The 22,680-nt window shown below is 34.9% G+C and overlaps 1 protein-coding gene across 1 annotated transcript; it reads right to left on the bottom strand.

Annotated features, from left to right (window-relative positions):
• Nucleotides 1-8,992: 8,992 nt before the first annotated feature.
• Nucleotides 8,993-11,856, bottom strand: LOC149381589 (Major facilitator superfamily protein). The gene is made up of 3 exons (XM_089601142.1): nt 10,957-11,856; nt 10,237-10,750; nt 8,993-9,438 (listed from the first exon to the last, which is right to left on the bottom strand). Exons 1-3 carry the CDS (start codon nt 11,549-11,551, stop codon nt 9,003-9,005), a joined length of 1,545 nt encoding a protein of 514 aa, XP_089457268.1. The 5' UTR covers nt 11,552-11,856; the 3' UTR covers nt 8,993-9,002.
• Between the last annotated feature and the right edge of the window lie 10,824 nt (nt 11,857-22,680).

A 22,680-nucleotide genomic window follows, 5' to 3' on the forward strand; every position in this document is an offset into this window, starting at 1 on the left:
AGAAAAGGTTGCTCACTCTGGGATTGAACTAATTTGAGAGCAAGTACTGAAGTACTGCCTGTAAACGATTGCCTTAGTGGCACTAATGATGAAAATCCTGATAGCGACCAGAATACCAACGGTGATATCGGCGGTTCCATTTTTCAGAGGTACAAGAGATATATTGATGGTTTTCCGGAGTATTTCCATCCAATGACTCTCAAGTGGTTTGTAATTTCTACTAAACTAAACCTGTTAAAAAAAATTAAATATATAATACCTGTTGATAAAAAACAGCAAGTCTTTGAAGACACGAGATACAAAAAAAAAAACTTGTAGCTCGATTCACTAGTTCTTGTACAATGATCATGCCTGCGCTTCTTTATCGTTTAATTTTATCAACTCAGTGCTTCCTTTATCGTTTTGATCAGATAATAGTTGACTGGTTTTTTTCTGGAGGATTTGCCAGCGTCATCGTTTTGATTTAAAGCATTGATATTGTTCATTCTTCAATACATTGATGATCCTCCGCAAAGATGCATCGATATTAACAGCAATCACTCACTTCTTTACAGCAAAATTTTGGAGTTTTAGTTAAGTCAGTAGGTTGATTAGTGTGTAAGAATTGTTCTGTTTAGAGTTGTTTTAGGCTTTTATGTTTTCTTTGTCGTTTCTTTTATTTTATGGTCGTTCACAGCTTAAGCGGAGTGTCGTTGAGCATGTGATGTGACCTCAATTATTTAAAAGAGAGTTTGGAATCTCTTCTCTGTAATCAATTCAGTTGAATCGAGAAATTCTTTTGCTTCTCTTTTCCCTTGACGGTGAAAGAGAGAACTCTTGTTTCATCTTAATTTGTCTTCTTCGAAAATCTCAACTCTCAGTTTCAATACAGTACCACAACCCATCGTTAAACAGATCTTCACAACCCTTCCATTGCATGCATCCATTCATTAATTCATGAAAGATATACCGCAATAGACAGCCGGGGAGCCTGAGACGTTTCTTTTCTCCATTGTCAAAGCAATTGGTTCCATAGCAATGAGGTAAGAGTTAGTGTTTGTGAGGGAGTTTCATGAGTCTTTTATCAACCTCTCAATCATTGGTGGGAATTGATTTAGCCCGCATCCGATCTTCAATTTGTGCCTTATATATGAAAAGGCGTATTCAATAGATAGATCGATAGACAGACAGACAACAATTGACAGGTAAGAACCTGTACGTGATAAGTGAACTCGTACATTGTTATGGGAAAACGAGGCCTACTTTGATCAAGTATATCCTACAAAGAGACTTTCGTGAGCCATAAGTATTTAAGGAATATCCATAGGAACGAGCGCATCATGACATGACATCATAAGATGTCTCGCCCGAATGAATTAGAAATACTGGAAAAAGTTAATGAACAGAGAGCAAAGTTTTCAGTGATGGTATACTTGGTGTAAGCAGCCAATACTGTTTTCACATGATATATCGTTACTCATGTCAGCATTCTCACTTCTGAATTCTGATATCTAGAGGTGTCGTCGCAAAAATCCTTTCCATGGTTGACATAATAACGTTCCGCTACTTACACTTTAAAAAACATTCAACCCTTTCAAGGTCACATTGCTTCAGTAGGACTGTAATAATAGAGTGGCAAAGACTAACTTTTATAAAGAATTAGATCGCAACAGTTCAGGAATTGGGAAATGCTAATGATCACCTTTTGGAGATTACACGGGGATAAATGTTGATTAATTTGTCTCGTTGAAGTTTTCGGCAAATGTTTTGAAGGTGTTATTTTGATCAGTTTTGCCACATTCAACTATTTTATATCTTTATGTTGTTGTTTTTAAAAAAAATTGGAAAAAATTCATTTGACAAGCTGTTTTTTTGTTTTATTTTATTACTAACTAACAGATTTTTTTTTGTCATATCTATAATACATATATATGAACTACCTTCTACTATACTTGATATTATTATGTATGTATTTCTACTTTATGTTTAGCGCCTTTTCTTATAAAAAAAATAAATAAATAAAATAAAATAATTATTTTGAACTAAATTATTTTATATAATTTGTGTTTACATTTCGTCGACGTTTAAGTTGGTCGCTCAGTGACAATTTAATAACTACCGGAAACAAGTATTTAAATATTATATTATTAGCAGTTTTTTATATATTAATTATCATTATTCAATAATTAGTCATTGTAAAGTATCGCTTCTTAATTGCAAATCGTTGAAAAAAACTTCCATAATAAAATATAGCTTGATATGACTATATCAATTAGCATATATAAATATGATGTTTGTATCGATAAAATGGAATGTATAATAGATTCATGTAATGGGTATCCTTGGTAAAACTTGGTCCGCACAATCATCAAAATCGAAAACCAACTTAAGTTTGGGTTGGTTACTTGGTTTGCTAAATGTCAAAATTTCATTAGGGAGAGTGTAATCAAGGTCACTGTCTAATAACTTAGGTGGTTGGGTTAATTGGCCTAATAGTTCTAGAATTCCACTTAATAATACTTAAGTCTTCTATTCTAAAATGAGTACTACCAATACCAAACAAATATAACATTGAAAAGCCGAAAATAAATCACCTAAAAAGACAATATTAAGAGACCTAACAAACATATAACAAGCGTTACTATATATCTTCTTACTTACGCCTTTCCATATGAACGTAACATATGTCGATTTTGCAAAGTAGTGGGCAAGAGTAATATTGCAAAGAAATGCAATATAAATACATAAACCTGAAATAAAGAAGAAATTATTTTATAATGTGTTGAGTTCGTATGCATGATCATAATTACAAGTGATCTTTTGACATCGAAGATCTTTTTCGTGCTATATGGCTAGCAATTTGCGGACAAGTCGGTTTCCGCTAGCGTTGCATTTAATGACATGCATGTATATATGCGTATTAAATTTGGTTTAAGTGAGTAATTGGTGTCATTTAATTTATGTATGGCTCCAAATCCCCGAGTCCGACTTTCATTAATTCACGTCCACACACTGTGGCGGACCCAGACTCGGAAGGCGGGGAGGGGGGCGGCGGGGGGGCCAAAACTGAATTTTGGCCGAAAAAAAAAAAAAAAAAAAAAAAAAAAAACAATTTCTTTTAAGCCTGAATTTTTTTTTTTTTTTTGGGGGCCCAGGCCTCTTGGGCCTTCAACGTGGGTCCGTCACTGTCCACACATGATTGAATTAATACTCATTCCTTGTTTCAGTTATTAGGTTAAAAATGAAATAATGAGTTTGGTGTAGTTTACAGGCTATAAGAAGGTATTACTTTGTAGTTTGTAGTACTTCCCTTAGGTTATTGGCTACGTACGGTGACGGAAGAAAGTCGTAGTTTACTTTTCCTGCTATGCTAAACTACTACTCTATAGCAAGGAAAAAAATGTCGTTTTCGTTGCCGTTTCGAGGCTCCTGATTTACGGAAAATCGTCATGCCGATAGAAAATCGAACGGAATTTATATGGAAAATGGCAAGTGAAATGCCGTTTTCAAATGAAAAATCGACGTGCCGATGAAAAACCGAACGGAAAAAAAAGTGGTAAAATATATTTAAAATATATACATGTAATACATACATATATTTTTCAGTTTTTAAACAGATATAAAGAAAATACATTATGCATATAATTTTTTAATAGAAAATTGTATATATATAATATTTTATAAATGTGTGCTATTAATAATATTTAATATATATAATTTATAAATGTGTGATATTATGTATTAGAATTGTCTCATAGTATATGTGATATTATATATAATAGAATTTGATACTATATATAATTTTTAAATGTGTGATATTATATAGGATAATTTACAAGAATACCCCCTGAACTCTTACTCGATTAACGAAGTGCACCCTCAACTCGGATTTTCATCAAAAATTACTCTGAACTCCTATATGTGTTCACTTTTGCCCATTCCGTCAAATTTTTACTAACTCTGTTAACAATTTTATGACGTGGATGTCATATGTGACTTAAATTATATGAAATTATAAAAATACCCTCTATTATTTCAATTTCTTTTTATTATTAATAATTCAAATCTAAATCAAATCTCTATTTTATTTAAGAAATAAAAAAAGAACAAAAAAAGTGGATCTGAGTTCCACGGGCTGGTGTGCGCGCCGGTTCTCTCCAACCCCGGCGACGGCGGTGCCCCTTTCTTCGCGCGCGACTGCACTCCAGGCTCGCCGGCGCCTCCTTGCCCTTCGCCCGGGTCTCGCTACCGATCTCCCAGCTCGCCGGTGCCTCCTCGTTTTTCGCTTGCCTAGCCCCCGCTCCAGATCCGGGTTCTCCGCCTCTGCTCGCGCACCAGATCCAAAGCAACCCCGGCCTCTGCGCGAACCAGTCCGGTGAGACTCGCCGTCCTTGCCCAGCCCCCGCTCCAGATCCCTTGGTCTTGAGTTTGATCCGGTGGCTGATTATTCAGAATATCCCTTCTTCTCGTGCGCGGCCTCGGAGTTCGTCGAGCTCTTCGTGGGCGTCGGTGCTTCCAGGGTTCGGGACCTCTTCGAGAAGGCCCCCCTGCATCGTCTTCATCGACGAGATCGACGCCGTCGGCCGCCAGCGCGGGGCCGGCATGGGCGGCGGCAACGACGAGCACGAGCAGACCATCAACCAGCTCCTCACCGAGATGGATGGCTTCTCCGGCAATGGTTCAGTCACCCACAACACCTGTAATCTCAGATCCCTCAAATGCCCACGATCCAAAAATCAAATATTCTTGTTCGGATAATATCTCAATATGTCGGAGAAGGAAGAGCCGACATCGGGGAGTTCCGATCAAATGTTTGAGAACTCTGGTATCTCCAAACCCTTTTCTTCTTGGTGACAGTAATGGCGGCTAAGAAGTGGAAGAGAAGGGACAAGAAATAGATCCATATATCTATTTGTATTTAATATTTATTAAAATGTTAACTCATTTAATAAACAAAATAAAATTTAAACAAAGTAATTAATTGAAATTACAATTATAACCTCAACTGATGTGTCACCTGACTAAAACATGCTTAAATGGTGAGTTCACATGCCTAAAACGTGTGAAATTCATGGATGATAACTGATAAACTTTGACAGAAGGGGCAAAAGTGAACACATATAGGAATTCAGGGTAATTGTTGATGAAAATCCGAGTTGAGGGTGCACTTCGTTAATCGAGTAATAGTTCAGGGGGGATTCTTGTAAATTATCCTATTATATATTAGACTATGTGTGATATTATCCATTTAATTGTGGACTTGAATAAGGAATTAAATGGATATGACCATTTGCAATAAAAATTAAGGACCCAGTTGCAACAAAAAAATTAATTTTGGGTCAAAAGTGAAGCTTAGGCTAAAAACTGAGGACTTAATTGAGCAATTAACCAACTCTTGCTCAATTACGTTTGTTTTCTTCTTCTTCCTTTCTTCTTCTTCCCGTGCGCAGAAAAAAAAAAATAAAAAAAATCTTCATCTTCTTCGCACGATTTGAGCCGCTGTTTTTTTTCTTTTCTCCCGACTTTGGACGACATTCAACCAGTTTTATACTTCGACTACAACGACATTGAGCGGCTGTCGTTCATGGAAAACGGCGTGTCGCTTCGCCAATTTTCCAGCGAACATAAAACGATGAAACGATCTTTTCTTCTTTCGTCGGCCGTTAACCCTCCGGCAGAGAATTTCTCGGCGACTTTCCAGGATTTTCGCCGGCTTTTTATTCCTTGCTTTGTAGTATAGTTATTTTCAGAAAAGTGTCAAATGTCAAGAATTAATGGGATATCTCCCTTCGGAACAAGAAAGATATATACGCGCGCGTTATATTAATTGAAATTGAAAAGTGAGATTTGACAATTTTGTTTGTATATTATTTTCTAAATTAAAAAATTAAACACATTTTTTTTCTCTATTTGTACAATAACAATGCCAAAGGGGTGTAGATGCTCGTTACTTGATTTATTATGTGTGTGCATATATACCATATGTTTTAGTAGAGACCATTATATATATATATATATATATATATATATATATATATAATCATTATACCAATAGTATCATTAAATAAAATTAATTAAAAATCATAATATTCCTTTCATATCTTCTCATTTCCTCTTTATGTTTCCCTCTACTTTGATAATCTCACTTTTACGGTTGATTTTTGTAGTACGTACGATGAACTTAATTAGGGTTGGGAGAAAAATGGTATACTAATGGAACTTCGAGGCATGCATAATTATGTTTCTCTTTGAAAATGACCTAGATATGTATTTAACTTTGGCTGATTAATTATAATATAGAATAAAGAACATCAGGGGATCATAAATCATAAGCTAATGCTAGGCAGTAAATGTGGTTGAGTCTTCCACGGATGAGCAAGAAAAATGTCTCACTTACTAATTGTAACTCATATTTAAACACGCGTCCCTACTTGGTAGGCCAAACGTAAACATCGTGAGAATCACACACTTTTAGCAATATTAATTAAGTGAATAATACTAGTAGCATGGATATATGCTCATAAATTTTTATTAATGTTTATCATTCGTGTACTTACAGAATTTAGTTACGTTGGTGATTAATGATATGTACTGTCATATAATAACACGAATTATATTAACCAAGTCACTACGTTTGAATTGTTATTTAACCAACATGTCAACTATTCAACTATATTTTGAACAATTATTTAGTGATATAAGTCACAAAAACATAAACATTTGCATTTTAGCCAACGTTTTATAATTTTTTGTAAATAGTCATAAATATTTCGTAAATAACCAAAAATATAATGTAACCAACATTATTTACATATATTTACTAGAAATTTACTTTGCGTAAATAGATTTATGTGGCTTATTACCAAAAATTAACGAAACGTTGACTATTTATAAATTTCTAATAGTTCATATGACTAGATAGCCACTGAACTCTATTTTAAATAGCCACTTGTGTAAATGTGGTAGTTTATAATTAAGGTGCATTTACCTTAATAACTTTCTTTTGGCACACGATGAAGAAAATTCCATATATAGCCAACATTTTGTATTTTCTTTTATAATAAATTCAGCAAATTAGAATGAGATTTTCGTTAATTATTTTTGGAGTTTATATCCCATCCTTTATGGAGAAAATTATAATCAATTTCACTTAATTAATTTATAAGATCATTGTGTTTTTAGAGTGGTTATTTCAATTTTGTGAGAATTTGAAGAAGATTTCCGATTATTTATTTGAATTTTTGCCATCGTTCTTCGTCTTTGTAGGACTTTGACGCCGATGATAAACCATCCAAAGTTGATGCTATTCAACCTCAAGTTTTCAGGCTCTTCGATAGAGAAACACTCGACCATGAGGTCCTTAATTAGTGGTGGAAAGCGTTCATAAATCTCTCTCTCTCTCTCTCTCTCTCTCTCTCTCTCTCTCTCTCTCACTCTAAGGTATGATTGAGTAAGAATATCGAGACTGGTGTGGATTTGAATTTTTTTTATTTAAACATAAATAAAAAAACAAATAATTAGATGACTAGTTTTACTTACGTTTTCACATTGCTATATAGTCATCATTTCGTAAATATTAGGTAAATGATCACAAATATGACGTGACATTTCTGGTTTACCCTTTCATTGAAATAAAATGATTGTGTATTTATGTCAATTTACGCATGTAAATACATAGACGTGGTCATTTATCTAGTATTTACGAAAAGTTGGCTATATAATAATGTGAAAGTGTAGATATGACTATATACTTTATAAACAACTAGCCTATTTATAGAGGGGACTTTTAAATTATAGCCCAACTATCTATTTATTTAGGGAAATAACCCATATTTCTCATATTTCCAAAATTGCCATTGGTTTCATAAAACTTCGTTCTTATTTGTTTGTTAATTCTAGATTTTTTCCAGTTATTAATCATCGAATTTGAATCATGGAATCGTTCTCCAAATCGGAGACATGTATTTTGTTTTTTCGAATGGTATAAATAATATTTACTATCGGATGGCCCGACTGTAAATATTATTTACCATTAAAATTATCCTGCGATTTGCAACCAGGATATTCGACAAGTCATTTGGAATAGTAGGATCATCGATTTCATAGATGTTCTTCTATTGTTCTTATATTATCTGTTCGTTTAGGTTAGTCATTTAATCATTCTTGGTTTATGTTTGTCTAGTGTACAGGTGTTTAGGTTCTTTAGTTTCTTACAACTTCGTTCTTATTTGGTTGTTAATTCCAATTTTTTTCCTGTTATTCATCATCAGATTTGAATCATGGAATCGTCCGTCAAATCGGAGACAAATATTTTGTTTTTTCGAATGGTAAATAATATTTACTATCGGATGATCCGATAGTAAATATTATTTACTATCGGATGGTCCGAGATCGACGGAGAGTTCGGAGGCAATATTGGAGGATTGAAGAATTTGGAATCGGATCCGAAAATTTATTTGGTGTGTATTTGATGAGGGGTAAGATAAAAATATAATATTGTTTGGTAGTGGATTGAGTTAGTTACCTAATTTAAGTAATAGTTGGGCTAGAATTTTAAAAGAGGTGGTCAATTTGGGCTAGATACCTCACCGGCCCTAAAAAAATGTATTTGGAGTCCGTTAATATTTATTCTTGGTGAGTATTGTTTTTTCTTTAAATCTTTGTTGTAACTATGAAATTCATTATACTATGTGGTAATTATGAGAATCATAATCATAATTTTTTCTATTAATTTGTCCAAGTTTTTTTTCAAGCAATCCTTTATTTTTCTCTCTTTATTGTTTCTCAATATTTTGTTTTCTTCCATTCCTAACTCCACTTTTATGTTCAAGTGTCATCGCTATTCTAACGTTATATTTACAGCTTACAAAAATCTTCTCTGATAATTGCAGATAGGTTGGCAAACAGAAAACAATAAAAAGCCAAAATCTCTCTAGCATATATATATCATACAATAACTACGTATACTAACAAACAAAATATAGTATCCTAAACTACACTATTATTCGTACGTGTGACATAAATTACATACGCGATTGCGAATAGAACTTCTTTGTTCTAACATACAGAATAAACGCCAAAAGGGTCCCAATCAAACTGACACAGCCCCAAACGATGAAACTAACTCTATAGCATTCCATTCCCATGCAATTCCCATCGTCGTCGGCGAACTTGTTCCTTTCTCGGTTGTAAAACACAGCGGCCAAGTAGCCGAAAAGGAAGGATCCGATTGGGATGTTGGCCACGAGAACGTTGTGGTTCATGGAGAAGTTTCGGGTCCCGAAAAGCTCGGACGTGGTCGAAACGGATATGGAGGTGATAGCGCCGGTGCAGACTCCGACGACCGCCGTGCCGGCGTGGAGAGCGTGGTCGGTCGGAATCAGGAGAATGAAGAACGCTCCGGCCATCGGAGCCGCTAGAATTGCTATCATGCCCGGCCTTGAAATAACGTACTTGCTCCTGCGGAGGAAAATATTTTTAAATTGTTATATTACATGCACTGGTACGTACGACGTACTACTACACTAGTATTGTTATATACTATACCTAACGAATAAATAAAATTTGATATGTGTGTGTGTGTATCTTTCGATAAATTGTCTTATATGTACGTTACCTAACATTGTATGTCATGGTAATTTTAGTTATTTTAAAAAATCAGATGATTCATAATTGCCAAAAACGAAACAAATCATACGGATTGGAATTGGAATTGGAACCAGCTAAAAAAATGGGCGGATTTCTTTAAGAAAAAGTTATAAATTTTTTTGAAATTAATTAATTAACAAAGTTTTAAATTCTTAACAACAATATCAAAGGTATATCCTCTAAAATTAACTATTTCACTAAATTTAGATAAATATTAATTATATAACAAATTTATTAACTTTAATAGACTATTTAACTGGAACAATTTTTTTAACGGAATTGTTTTGAAAAAAAAAATTACTCCCTTTTTTTTTCTCTCTCTCTCTCTACGTACCATCATCACCACGTCTCACATCTCTGCTCTCCTCGAATCTAAAAAAACATCCTACTATGCTAAAAAAAAACCAACTAAATAAACAATCCCGCTTTCATGAACCTCCCTAAAATTTCGACCACAAAACGCCAAAGAATCCTTAATGAATCCTACTTCCCCTACCAACATATAACTGTCGTACAACCTAACATTCAATGTGTGAATTAACTCTCCAGACACGTCACCACTTATTTGACCCAATCGAGAGAGAGAGAGAGAGAGCAGTGGATTCATACCTGGAGAAGTGGTAGTCAAGAAGAGATGGCATGAGGCGTCCGAAGAAACCAAACGAGGAAGACAGAGAGACAAGCGATGACGTGGCAGAGCAGCCCCGAGAGTCAGCGATCTGGCCGAGATTATTCAAGAACACCAAACCCACCGTGACACTCCCGAAGTAGGCCCAGAAATACAACCAGAAATCCACTCGCCTCACCATCGCCCACGCGCCGACCTCCTCCATAATCACCCCACTGCCCTCCACGTCATCACCACCACCGCCCTCCAACTTCACACCGCCGCCACTCTCCTCCGCGAAGCTGTGGACCTTCCTCTTATTCCGCCACCTCTCCGCCACCACCCTCCCCGCCGGAACCACCATCGGCGCCGCCATCAGAACCACCGTCCCGATCGCCGACACCGAACTGTGAAGCCCTAACGCCCCGAGGCTCGTCGCCACAGAGTATATCCCCGTCACCACCGTGATCACGAACATCACCAGAAACCCTGATTCCATTCTAGCTTCTTTCGAACCTAAAAAATATAATTAAAATAATAAAAAAATCTAGAAATTAATCCCTCGCATGCATATTTTTTTTGTCGATAAATTTTTGAGGAAAAATGTATATTAAAAATAATTATTTAAACGGTAAAATGAAAATATTGCACATTTATTTCTCTTCCTTCTCACACTCTTTTTTTTTTTAAAAATTCGGATTGCAAACGTGGCATTTGAGTACCTTCTCCTACGTCGACGGCTCTCACAAACGGCGCTGTGGCGAGGCACACTGCCATAGGCGAGACTGAATTGAGGAGGAGATACGACCGATCTGATTTTCCGGCGAGAAATCCTGCGGCGTCGGAGTAAAGCTTGGCGCTGAGGCCCTGATAGCTGGTGGCGAGGCCGACGGCGGTTTGCCGGAGTCCGACCGGGAAGTTTCCGATGGCGACGGCGTAACAGACGGTGTTGATCCAGCATATGCTGTTTCCGGCGACTGCAGTTAGGGCAAAGACCTGCCAATAGGGTAGCGGCGGCGCGTGGCCGGCGACTGAGAGATACTGGAGGCCGTAGCCGACTAGGCCGAGTGCAGAGCCGCCAACTAGTACGGCCGGTAGAGGGAGAATCAAAGCGGCGATTCCGGCGATGCTGCCGAAGATTTTTCCGGCGTCGGAGGCGAAAGCGAGGTTGTTGAGCTGTAGTTGGGAGAGAGATAGAGAGGCTTTGAGATGGGAAGAGTACGCAGGAAAATTCGTGTTCGTCCCGTTTATGGCCTGAAGCCAGATTATTCCCACCAGGCTCAGCCATTGGAGAGTTGGTTTCGATAGAGCAAACATGTCACGACAAAATAAATAAATAAAAAAAATTGAGATTTGCGTGTTTATTGGGAGCTTAGTTTTGAAGGAACAGAGTCGTATTGTATTTATATATGTTGGGGGAAGGAAGTGGTAATCATAGTTTTGTTGCTGCTATTATTCAGTGGTGCACGGTTTTGGAAACGTTTGTATATAAATGATAATAGTGAGAGGGTTTTGAGGGTACGTGATTTATTAGTAATTAATGTAGAATTGTGAGGAAGAGTGAGTAATTAATATGGGAATGTGAAGAAGAGTGAGTGTGTAGTGTGTATAGGCCGGTTATTTGGGAGAGTTCTTCTAAGAGTGGCTTAGGCATTGTGACACATCGTGGTCTTTCTTTGTCCCCGCCAGATTCTGAGATACGAAAACTTGTGATCTTTATTTCATCAATGACTGTTTTGGGGTTTTAAATATTAATTCCCGTGACTGTATATGTATATACATGAAAATGATCAATTATTGGGACAAAAAAGAATATGATTAATTATGACGTAATTAAGTAGTCATTGGAGTTCTCTCTCTCTCTCTCTCTCTCTCTCTTAATGCTGTTATGGTCCTGAATCTGTTTTTGTTCCACGTATAACAATCTTTTTTAACATGAACATCACATCGGTGCAACTATAAATTATCTAACAATTATCAGTATCATTGAATAATAACTTTGAGTTAGTTAGCCATAAGGTTTAAAATATTAATTAATATATATTGGTTCTAAATATACATATGACACTTGCCGTAATTCTGAGCTGAAAACAAACTCGTATATTGGTTAATTAGTAATTTAGTATATACACTACTGACTGTGACTGGGTAAATCAAAATAAATCTTACTGAAATTATAAAACAATAAATCCGCTTAAATAAAATGCTGAACCTACAAAATGTTAGGCCTCAGCTAGTTGTTTATTTATTTCCTTCCATATAACTTAAATAATTTAATTTGCATATTTTTATAGTAACTTTTTTTTAGTAATTAATCTAATTAAAATACGTAATTTTCATATTTATGTTTTTTAAGAGTGTATTTATTCACTAAAAAATATTGTACCATATAATGAAGCCTATTAATTTTTTATTTTTAATAATTATAATTTTTATTTTTAAATAATTTATTATTATTTTATACTAAATGTTAAACATAATTAATAAATAAAATATAGTTACATGATTTTACATATAATTAGTCAATAATGAAATTAAAAAACTTAATATAAAAGCACATTTTTTAAAATATTCTATTTAGTGTAAATTTTGGTGTTGTGTTATTGGAGTAAAATAAAAATTTGGTGTAAAAGTTATTGAGATAAAAATTACACCATATATTACATTGAATTATACAACGATAAAAAAAAGTGTTATAGAATCATTTTACAACAATTTTTAAGTATTGTAAAATTCACAATGGGAGGTTTTAACTGAGCTAGTTTTGTATAAATGATTTTTCAAATGATATAAAAAAAAAAAAAAAAAAAAACGAAATTGACATCATCGCTTAGCTATTATCCCGTACAATCACTTTTCAAGGATGTCACTTTCAAGTGCTTTTAGGCAAAGCCCTCCCATTTGTTCTTGGTCCTGTGTATTATATTCAAATGAATTAATCAATGAGTTTTTTAGGTTAACTAAATCGCCTCTATCATCTTACTAAATATATGATTTTTTTTCGTTAAGAACCCGCATAATCATCTTTCTCAACTTAGATGATTATGAAATAAAAAAAACTCCGTTAAGTGGTATCCTCCGTGTTGTATCGTACTAATTATAACTACTTATTGCTTAGTATAGCAGAAAAGAGTATGAAAGTGGTTGTGATTTTGATATATAACAGAAGATTTACGCATCTTGTTTCAGATATAAATATAGTTTGTTATTCTTTATATTTGTATTTGTTTTTTTTTAAACATCACTTATGTTTGGATGCTGCTTGTATCAATTATAACTACGTATTGCTTAGTATAGCAGAAAAGAGTATGGAAAGTGGTTGTGATTTTGATATATAACAGAAGATTTATGCATCTTGGTTCAGATATATATATATATATATATATATATATATATAGTTTGTTATTCTATATATTTGTATTTGTTTAATTAACTTTGCACAGGAGAATAAAATAATTTAATTTGAATTAAAGTACCAATTTCATTTATTTTCACTCTAAAGGGCAATATTGTGGGCTTTTTATGCTTTAGTTCCGAGCTTTGCATAGCATATAAATAATTGGGAAAAGTACATAATTAGTTTAAAACGTGTGTCACTTTTTATATCTCACTCATGTAAACATTTCGACAATAATCGTTTCCCTTTTATCCGGACAAAAAGACCTTTGTGTTCTAAATCTGATCAATAATTATTGAAATCTAGTTAACAATTATTAAAACTAAAATAATCACTTCAAAAATTAAAATGATTATTTATGAAAAATAAAAGATTCAACGGCTAATATTTTTTTTTTACTATTGGAGCTATTTCCACTAAATAATAGGGGCAAGTAGTTCAGTAGCCCAATAATCCACTCTCATTTTAAAAAATACCTTAATAACAATTCACCCATTGAATTCTAAAATCATACATGACAGATCTTGAAATCGTACATCGTTATAAATTTACCCCTTCTATTAAAATTTTTGGGATGGTGTTAAATAATTAAGGTTAAAATTGTATTTTTCACTTTTTCTTCATTGTTTTATTTTGTTTTTATTTATTATTATATATAAAAATTAAAATTAGAAAAATTAAAATTTAATCTTTCTCTCTCCTCCGACATCTCTCTCTCTCTCTCTCTCTCTCTCTCTCTCTCTCTCTTTGCGTTTTTGTTCAATTTCTCTTTTCTGTAATGGATCTCCGATCTCGATTCTTCGATTGTTTTTGCTTTGGTGTTTCTGACTTTCTTCCTTGAATCTGCGATTGTTCAAAACCATTTTTATTTTCATCTTTCCGAATGATATCTGCTCTCTTGGTATATGTTGATACCGTAGTAAGAGGCTTATGAAATTTAAAAGAATTATTTTCAGTAATTTTTTACTATTATTTGTATGTCTTGTTTTCTTTATGAGTTATGAATTTGATGATTTGTTAGTGATTAATATCGCATTTCAAGCCTGAGGAAATTGATGGAATAATAAAAAATTTCGAGGAGCTGGGATATCTTGCTCCAATTAACTAGGTTATTCTTTGGTGGGACCAAGTGTAATTTTAATCATTTTAGTAGTTTTAGTTTAATCATGACAATTTAGTCTATATTCACGCAATATGGAAGTTGTAATTTTAATCATTTTAGTAGTTTTAGTTTAATCATGACAATTTAGTCTATATTCATTTTAGTAGTTTCGTTTAATCACGACTATTTGTGATTTTAAAAGTTTGTTAAGATTTAATTTCGACTATATCTAGCAGTAGTACTACCAATATGGAAGTTGCTCTCAAGTCTCAAACTAGGACGTGCTCTATTCTTTATATATTTAAAAAATGAAAATAATCAATCCACGACGTCATCAACTCTCTAGACATTGAGACTGATTTTTAGCCTAGACTAATTAACGAACTGCTCTCGCTCCGAAGGAAGGTATTTTTTTTTTTGTAGATATTTAGAGAGAAAAAGAGAGAGTCGAATCTGAGAAATATTCTGCTTATATTTATATGAAATTGTATCACTTATTTATACATCTGGTGGATACATTAGACTAGACTAGATACATGATCAGTGTAATAAATATGCGTAATAACTACTTCTAAGAAATAGAGAATAATAAATACTACACAGAGAACAAGACATAGAAAATAGAATAAAAAATAAATGCAATACTTTTCCCAAGTGAGATGAGTTCCAAGGAACCGACTGACTCCAAGGTGGTGATGTCAGTTCGGAGTGCGGACTCTGAGAGAGAACGAATAAGTGTTGACACGAGCTGGAGTGAAACCGAGCTTGAGTGAAACCGAGCTGGAAGGTGAGACGAGCTCACGAACTGATTTTCTACACTCCCCCTCAAGCTTGATTTGGTATGATGAACAAATCGAGCTTGGATTGCACAATTCGAAGAGGCTCGCCTATTACAAAAAATTGATGAGACCATGTGGTTTGCTTCGGAGTTGAACTTTCTCGTGGTTGGTCTCGATGCGAGGTGAATGCAGACGAGTCTGAGGATGAGCTCGGACATTGCGAGGTTTCTTTGTTGAGATGCGAGCTGCGAGGACTTCGGATCCATCTTGAAAGCTGAAAACTTCGGCGAGTTGGGCTACAACTTGTGTTGAGAGCTTAATGTGAGAAGAGCTTCGAAGTGAGACGAGTCCGAACTGGAATATGCTTGCTCGGTGATACGAGCTTCCGATTTTCTACCGCACGACTACAACTAATTTTCCTCCAAGCATGCCTGTCTCTTTTGCGGGTCTTCGTTCCTAGAGTTGCGTCTTGGAGCTTATTTACTTCCAAGTATACCTGGTCTATGTTAACAGGCGTCCGAAATAGAAGTTGAGTCTTGGGGCCGGTTCTCGAATCATGTTATTGTCTGGAGTGATGTTGGAGCTTGACTTGTCTGAGCAGCGTAGAGATTCTTCCAGTATTGACATAGATGGTAGCTTTGAATCATGAGCTCGAGCGACTTAGTGAGAATTTGGCGGGACTAGATCGAATAGTCATTGATCAAGTTCTCCCCTTGACTAACCGAACATGGAGTGAGGAGCTTGTTGGATAAGAGAGCTTAATGATGAAGTAAAGAGCTCATTTGGTGAGAGCCCGACTGTGTCGTTCACTTCTGATAGTCATTCTGTTCTCCCCCTGATTATCAGAAGTGGAGAAGAAAGATGATCTCTTGAGAGTGAAGACTTCTTAGTGGTGAGTTGTGAGCTCGATGTAGTGGGGAATAACGTCCTGAGACGAAATGACACCAAGTGGATATGTCACCGAAGTGAAGAGGTCACCGGAGTAAGGCTCAGTTTAAGAGCTGATTTGGTGACGAGAAGATTCGGTGATGAGAAGACTTGGTGGCGAGTGCTCGTTGCAGAGAGCTCAGCTTGATGATATGAGCTCGTGGTGGTGAGTTCGTTGTGGAGAGGTCGAGGTACGTGGTGAGCTCGTTGTGACGAGGTCGAGGTGGTGAGCTCGTTGTGACGAGGTCGAGGTGGTGAGGCAAGCACGTTGATGAGAACTCAATGTCTGCAATGAGCTTGACGATGAAAGTTCTTTGCGATAAGCTCAATGATGTGTGCTCAGTGTGTGCCATTTCCCACTTTGGATAGTCATTGATTCATTTCTCCCCCTGACTATCCAAAGTATATCAATTTAAGCTTTTCATGTGAATTTCTTTGAGTGAGGGGTCACCTAGTAATAATTCACCGAGTGAGGACTCGCTGAGTGTGAGGTCACCAATTGATATATACGGTGAGGATATGACTCAGAGAGGAGATGACTCGGTGAGAAGCTGAGACGTGATGATGATGAGACTCGGAATTCTTCACTTGGAAAATAGGTTTAACGCTTGATATTTTTCTATCAAGGTTTACCACTTCGGATAGGCATTGTTTTGGTTCTCCTCCTAACTATCGGAAGTTGGACGCTATATATATAGAAATATTACCTCGTAGTCACTTTTCCAAAAACAAACTGAGGTCGAGGTCCAAGTCGAGGTCGAGAAGGTCCAAGACTGAGTGGCGAAGTCGAGGTCGAGCTTGGAATGAGTGGCGAAGTCGAGGATCTTGAAGAGGCGTTCTGGGGAGCATGTTCCGATGGCGAAGTCGAGGAGCTGAATTGCGGAGCTGCGACAGACGTCCATGAATTAGAGATCAGAGAAGACTCGGTCGCAGACGCGGCGCTCGCTCTTGAATCTTTGGCAACGTTGCGGGGTGTCCGTTGTGGATGGCGCCGAAGGTTGTGGAGTTGTCGGAGAACTAGGATGCAAGAGTGGAGATGTCACCGAAGTGAAAAAGGTCACCAGAGTAAAGCTCGGTGAAGAGCTGATTTGGCGACGAGAATAATCGGTGATGAGGAAACTTGATGATGAGACACTTGCGGATAGGAGGCCGTTTGGAACAAAAAACAAATCGCTTTTGATGTTTCCTGAATTTGGAAGATATGGAAGTGTGAAAGAGCTTTTGGCTTGAGGCCGAGAAATATGCTCAGAGTTATTTTCAGAGTATATAATAAACTATACGTGAGTAAGGAAATGGGCAGAGCTTTTGGTATCGGACCAGGAAATAAGCTCATATAATTGTGTAAGAGTGAAATATGTATTTTTGTGTTCCGCCCGACGACGATCGCCGTCGGGCAGAGTTGGCGGAAGCTTTGAGGTCACAGATCTACTGCTTTGATACCATGTAGATATTTATAGAGAGAGAGAGAGAGAGCCGAATCTGAGAAATATTCTGCTTATATTGATATGAAATTGTATCACCTATTTATACATATGGTGGATACATTAGACTAGACTATATACATGATCAGTGTAATAAATATGCGTAATAACTATTTCTAGGAAATAGAGAATAATAAATACTACACAGAGAACAAGACATAGAAAATAGAATAAAAAAATAAATGCAACACTTTTCCCAAGTGAGATGAGTTCCAAGGAACCGACTGATTCCAAGGTGGTGATGTAAGTTCGGAGTGCGGACTCCGAGAGAGAACGAATAAGTGTTGACACGAGCTGGAGTGAAATCGAGCTTGAGTGAAACCGAGTTGGACGAGCTCACGAACTGATTTTCTACATTTTTTTCACATATTCATTAGTGTTTGTTGCCAATGAAAAACTCTTGACTCTTTATGGCTAGTCGTCAAGAGCTCTAACTTTACGTCACTCCACCAACGATTTAATCTCTGTTGCGTGAAATATCGCCAGTCGGCTTCAATTCTAATGGAGTTTTCTTTTTTCTATTTCATTTGTTGTTTTATTATGTTTTAATAATCCAAGCTTATATATCTATATAATGCATGAATGATCTAAAAAAAAAAATAACGGCACCGTTTGACATATCTTTGTTTTTAATTTTTTTTTTAAATTGACAGGTGTTTGGTAAACTGTTTATAAAATAGTTGTTGCTGGTAACAAAAACTGATTTTGCGTTTGGTAAAATAAATATATTATTGTAAAAAGACTAAAATAGACATGTTTTTAAAAATTAAATAATAATTATTAATATGATGATTTATATGCATATATATGAATTATAATAATAAATTGGATATATATGGACAACAAAAAGTTATTTTATTTTTAATATAAAGTTTTTTAATTATTAAAAAACAATTTAATAAAGTTTTTTAATATAAATTAGATAAAGTTTTTTTAGGAGATAATTTCGAGATTTCACAAAAAAATGAGGATATTAAAGTACGTAATTGTATATCAAGGTACATAAACGCTTTTTCCAAAAGCTATGATTCTTAGCTTTTCCGTTTCATGTACAATTTCTAAAATTTCTTTTGATGTTTTTTCTAAAAACTATTTTACCAAACGCAAACAAACAGTTTAATTTTTTTCCTAAAAACAAAAACAGAGATTAGCAACTGTGTCAAACCGGATCAATATTAGTTGTACACGATCATTCTTCCATCTAATATGGCACTCTATAACGGCCTTCTCATTTTGATAGTAATGTTACTCTTCAGAAACTCCCAACTAATGCAAGTATACATTTAAAATGGTAAAAATAGGAATTTTTTTAAGAAATCGTGTAAAATCCAAAATGCCACTAAGTGTCCAAATTGGAGAGGCGTCTTTATCAATCCGAAGGTAACCCCAAACCACCTATATTTAACTATATATATTTATTGAGAGGTTGTCTTTGTTGCAACAATTCAAATTTGGTAATTAATACCCATTTATGGTTGTGGGTGTTGCATTCTTGAACGCATGTTATTCCATCTTCAACGTGGTTAGATAGACACTACACACCAACTTCACTGATATTTTCGGCTAACCATTTATAACCCCTCTGCAAACAAAACAACAGTAATGACCATATCAAGACTAATTTCTTTCCTCAGAGATGACGTTGCATTCGTATTCTATATTTTGAAGGGACTATTTCCCACCGATTTTGACTTAACGTCCATTGCATTTTGCAAGTAGCAAGAAACTTTTTTGTGCTTGTTTGATTGATTTCTTTTTATTATTAATTTCTTTTTTGGATCGGCATGTATGGTTGAGGTCGAGCACGTTGGCAATAACTTGCTGAATTTCACATATTAAAGTTCCCTCCTCCGCATAAAGCTGATAATTTGTCGTTTCCCATTTTTTTGGGAGCCATTGAGGCAGCGGAATTTCGAATATATCTAGAGGTAATGGAATCGAGATGGGAAAATCACGGTATTGTTTACACTTTACAACCAGACAGTGATTGAGTCTCCCAGTGCTGACCGTCTAGCCTATTTTCTTTTTTATTTTTATTTTTATTTTTTGTTTTGTTTGATTTTGATATATACACAGTTGAATTGTAGCAAAGTAGGCAAAATAAAACTACCAAATTCAGATGTATCATGTAGCCAACGTTTGAAAACATTTAGAAAAATAGCCACGCGTCATACATTGATAAAATTGTATGCCTAATTTATCCTTAAACTAAACTGTTGATTTCCTTAAAATAAATTCGAAAATTATATTAAAAAACGCATTAGTGATGCGTCACTAATCATTTCCGATATTCAATAACAACTTTTTGATTGATATAACCAGCATTTATACGTGGAATAAAAAACTGATTGTTAGTATTCCTAGCATTATAAAGTCCTTGATTTCTTTCCAAAAATTAATAGGAAGTTGCTACTCACAATTATTTAGTCGGTTGCATATTAATTTTGAAAGCAATATTTTGAATAGTTATTAGTAAGACTTTTTGCATTGAAGTTCTTTGCAACAATATAATTTACTGCGGGAAAGAGCTGAGCGAAAGGGAGAGATTCTACACAGTGAACCCACAACGACGAGAATGAAGCACCACCGCCGAGCCAACTGAGAGTGTGAGCCACGCCTAGAGTGGGAGCCACACAGTATATTTTTTTGTTTATCGTGAGAGAGAGAGAGAGTTAATTAAGAAGAATGAACGCTGAAAAATAGCATCATAATTTAAATAATTGCTTATGATCACCAATAACTAAGCACTACAAAAAAAAATAAAAATAAACATGTCTTTAATTACAAAAAGAAAACAAACTACCAATATTTGTCAAAGGGCATATCAGGCATTTAAACATGTTTATTTAATTGCCAACTCATCATTTTAGCTATTTACTTTAAGCTTTTTTTTTTTGAATAATTTACTTTAAGCTTTTTAAATGTTGGCTATAACAAAAATAATAAGTTTGATGTGGCCTAATTGGTACAAATTTCTTGAAATTATAATGCTACTTTCTGTCTTTATTAAATGGTTTTAAAATTTGATATTGTAGGCGTTTCAAAAAGATTTTTCAGTAAAAAAAATGTTAGGTTTTATTTAAATTTTTTTTATTCTAAAACAGGATTAAAAAACAGAACTCCTGCTTATGCCAAAATGTGGTATGGCCCGGAACTCCGGTTCCTAGATCTCAGTTGGCCAATTTTATCCATGCTCTTACTTCTCCGGTGTGACAATTTTCTTTGGAGATACCAAGTTCAACAAGATGTCTCTCTACAATTGTTGTCACATAACCAGAGAACTTATATATACATGTAGAATTTTACTGTTTACTTTTTATTACTTATTATCTAACATGCAACGTATAAAGTGAGTTAAGAATTAAAACTCACTTTTCAAGACATTTTCCAAGTCGCTTTATATGAAAGCGACGTCCAGCTTTGATTTTGATGACATATTAACATTTTGATTGATTTATTTAATTTAATTAGTTATTCAATTGAAAAATAGCCATTTTTGGTGTTTGATAATAAAAGCGACTTTTAATTCTATTTTGTATAGTAGTGAATAAAATGGAGCGAAAATACTCGCTATTTGAAAGATTGAAGTAAACATTAGTAATTGCAAAGTTCAAATCTAATATATACAGTTGTCCATTATTATTGAGCACGAATGGAATTTATTTGATTTGTTTCCAGAGACATATAATTGCCAATTCTCCTACAAATAAATCGAAATTAATACGAACAAACAGAAATAAACCGAATTAACATGAATTAATTCCGAATTACATAAATTAATTACGAAATAAATAGAAATAAACCAAATTAACACGAATTGACATGCATTAACACAAAAATTTGCTTACATATATCAACGCAGTGATGGCCGTCTCACTGCTGGTGCCGCAGATATGTGTCGATGCGTCAAGAGACAGAGCGAGTTTTGATCCACAGATCTTTGTCTCAAAATCAATGAAGGCAAAACATCGTTCGCCGATTTGAATCCTCTAATCCGTACAGTCCACATCTTCACCATCCGAATCCTTTATGGTGATCGGAACAGCCAACTCGTCGATATTCTCCAAGAGCTCTCCGACAAAACTTTTCACCGCCGCGATAGACCGCTTTTGGAGAAGATGAACCCGAAGGACTACGAATCGGTGGCGATCCGCGCCGTTGCGGAGGAGCTCGGATCATTCGCCGGAGAGGTCGAATGGCAGTAGTGTTTATCCAATTGGGCGCTTTGAAGCTTCATTGACCCAAGCAGTCAAATAATCAAACAAATACAATTCAAAAAGTTGATGACTCTGGAAGAAAGAAAGCCAAAGATGGAAGAAAGAAGGGAAAAAATTGAATAAAGAGAGCATGATGAAGTTGATCATACCTTGTATATACAGAAAGTTGAGCTTTCAGATTGTGAGAGAGATTTTGCCATTTTGAAAAGCTGTGTCGTGGTTTTAATTATTGAATGGATTTGTTGCTATAAATATGGAATGAATTCATTAATATTTTCAACATAAAATGAATTTCTTGATTAAATTCAAGAATTTATTTATTAAAAAAACGAAAATATTAAAGGTTAAAATGGGAATATAAAATAAATTGATATGACATGTCATCAATTATGACTATTTTGCTAAAGATTTGGCTAGTTGTAATTCTAACGTTTTAAGTTGGCTAATTCATGTAATTTTTCTAAAATATATCGATCTCAAAGCCGGAAGCAACTTCGTTAAAGTTACGATCTTCGATTCATCAAAGATCAACGTTGAGATCGA

The sequence above is a fragment of the Urtica dioica genome, chromosome 11 (assembly GCF_054948205.1).
Source record: "Urtica dioica subsp. dioica isolate 48M chromosome 11, U.dioica_male_clone48M_v1_H2, whole genome shotgun sequence".
In the NCBI taxonomy this organism is placed as follows: domain Eukaryota; kingdom Viridiplantae; phylum Streptophyta; class Magnoliopsida; order Rosales; family Urticaceae; genus Urtica; species Urtica dioica.

Bases quoted from the DNA above. Each gene is read 5' to 3' on its own strand.
- LOC149381589 (XM_089601142.1), bottom strand. From the start codon at position 11,551: ATGTTTGCTCTATCGAAACCAACTCTCCAATGGCTGAGCCTGGTGGGA. The intron at 10,751-10,956 runs GTACTCAAATGC...TATATTTTTTAG, and splicing joins AGCCGTCGACGTAGGAGAAG to GTTCGAAAGAAGCTAGAATG. The intron at 9,439-10,236 runs GTATGAATCCAC...TTTCCTCCGCAG, and splicing joins CTTGACTACCACTTCTCCAG to GAGCAAGTACGTTATTTCAA.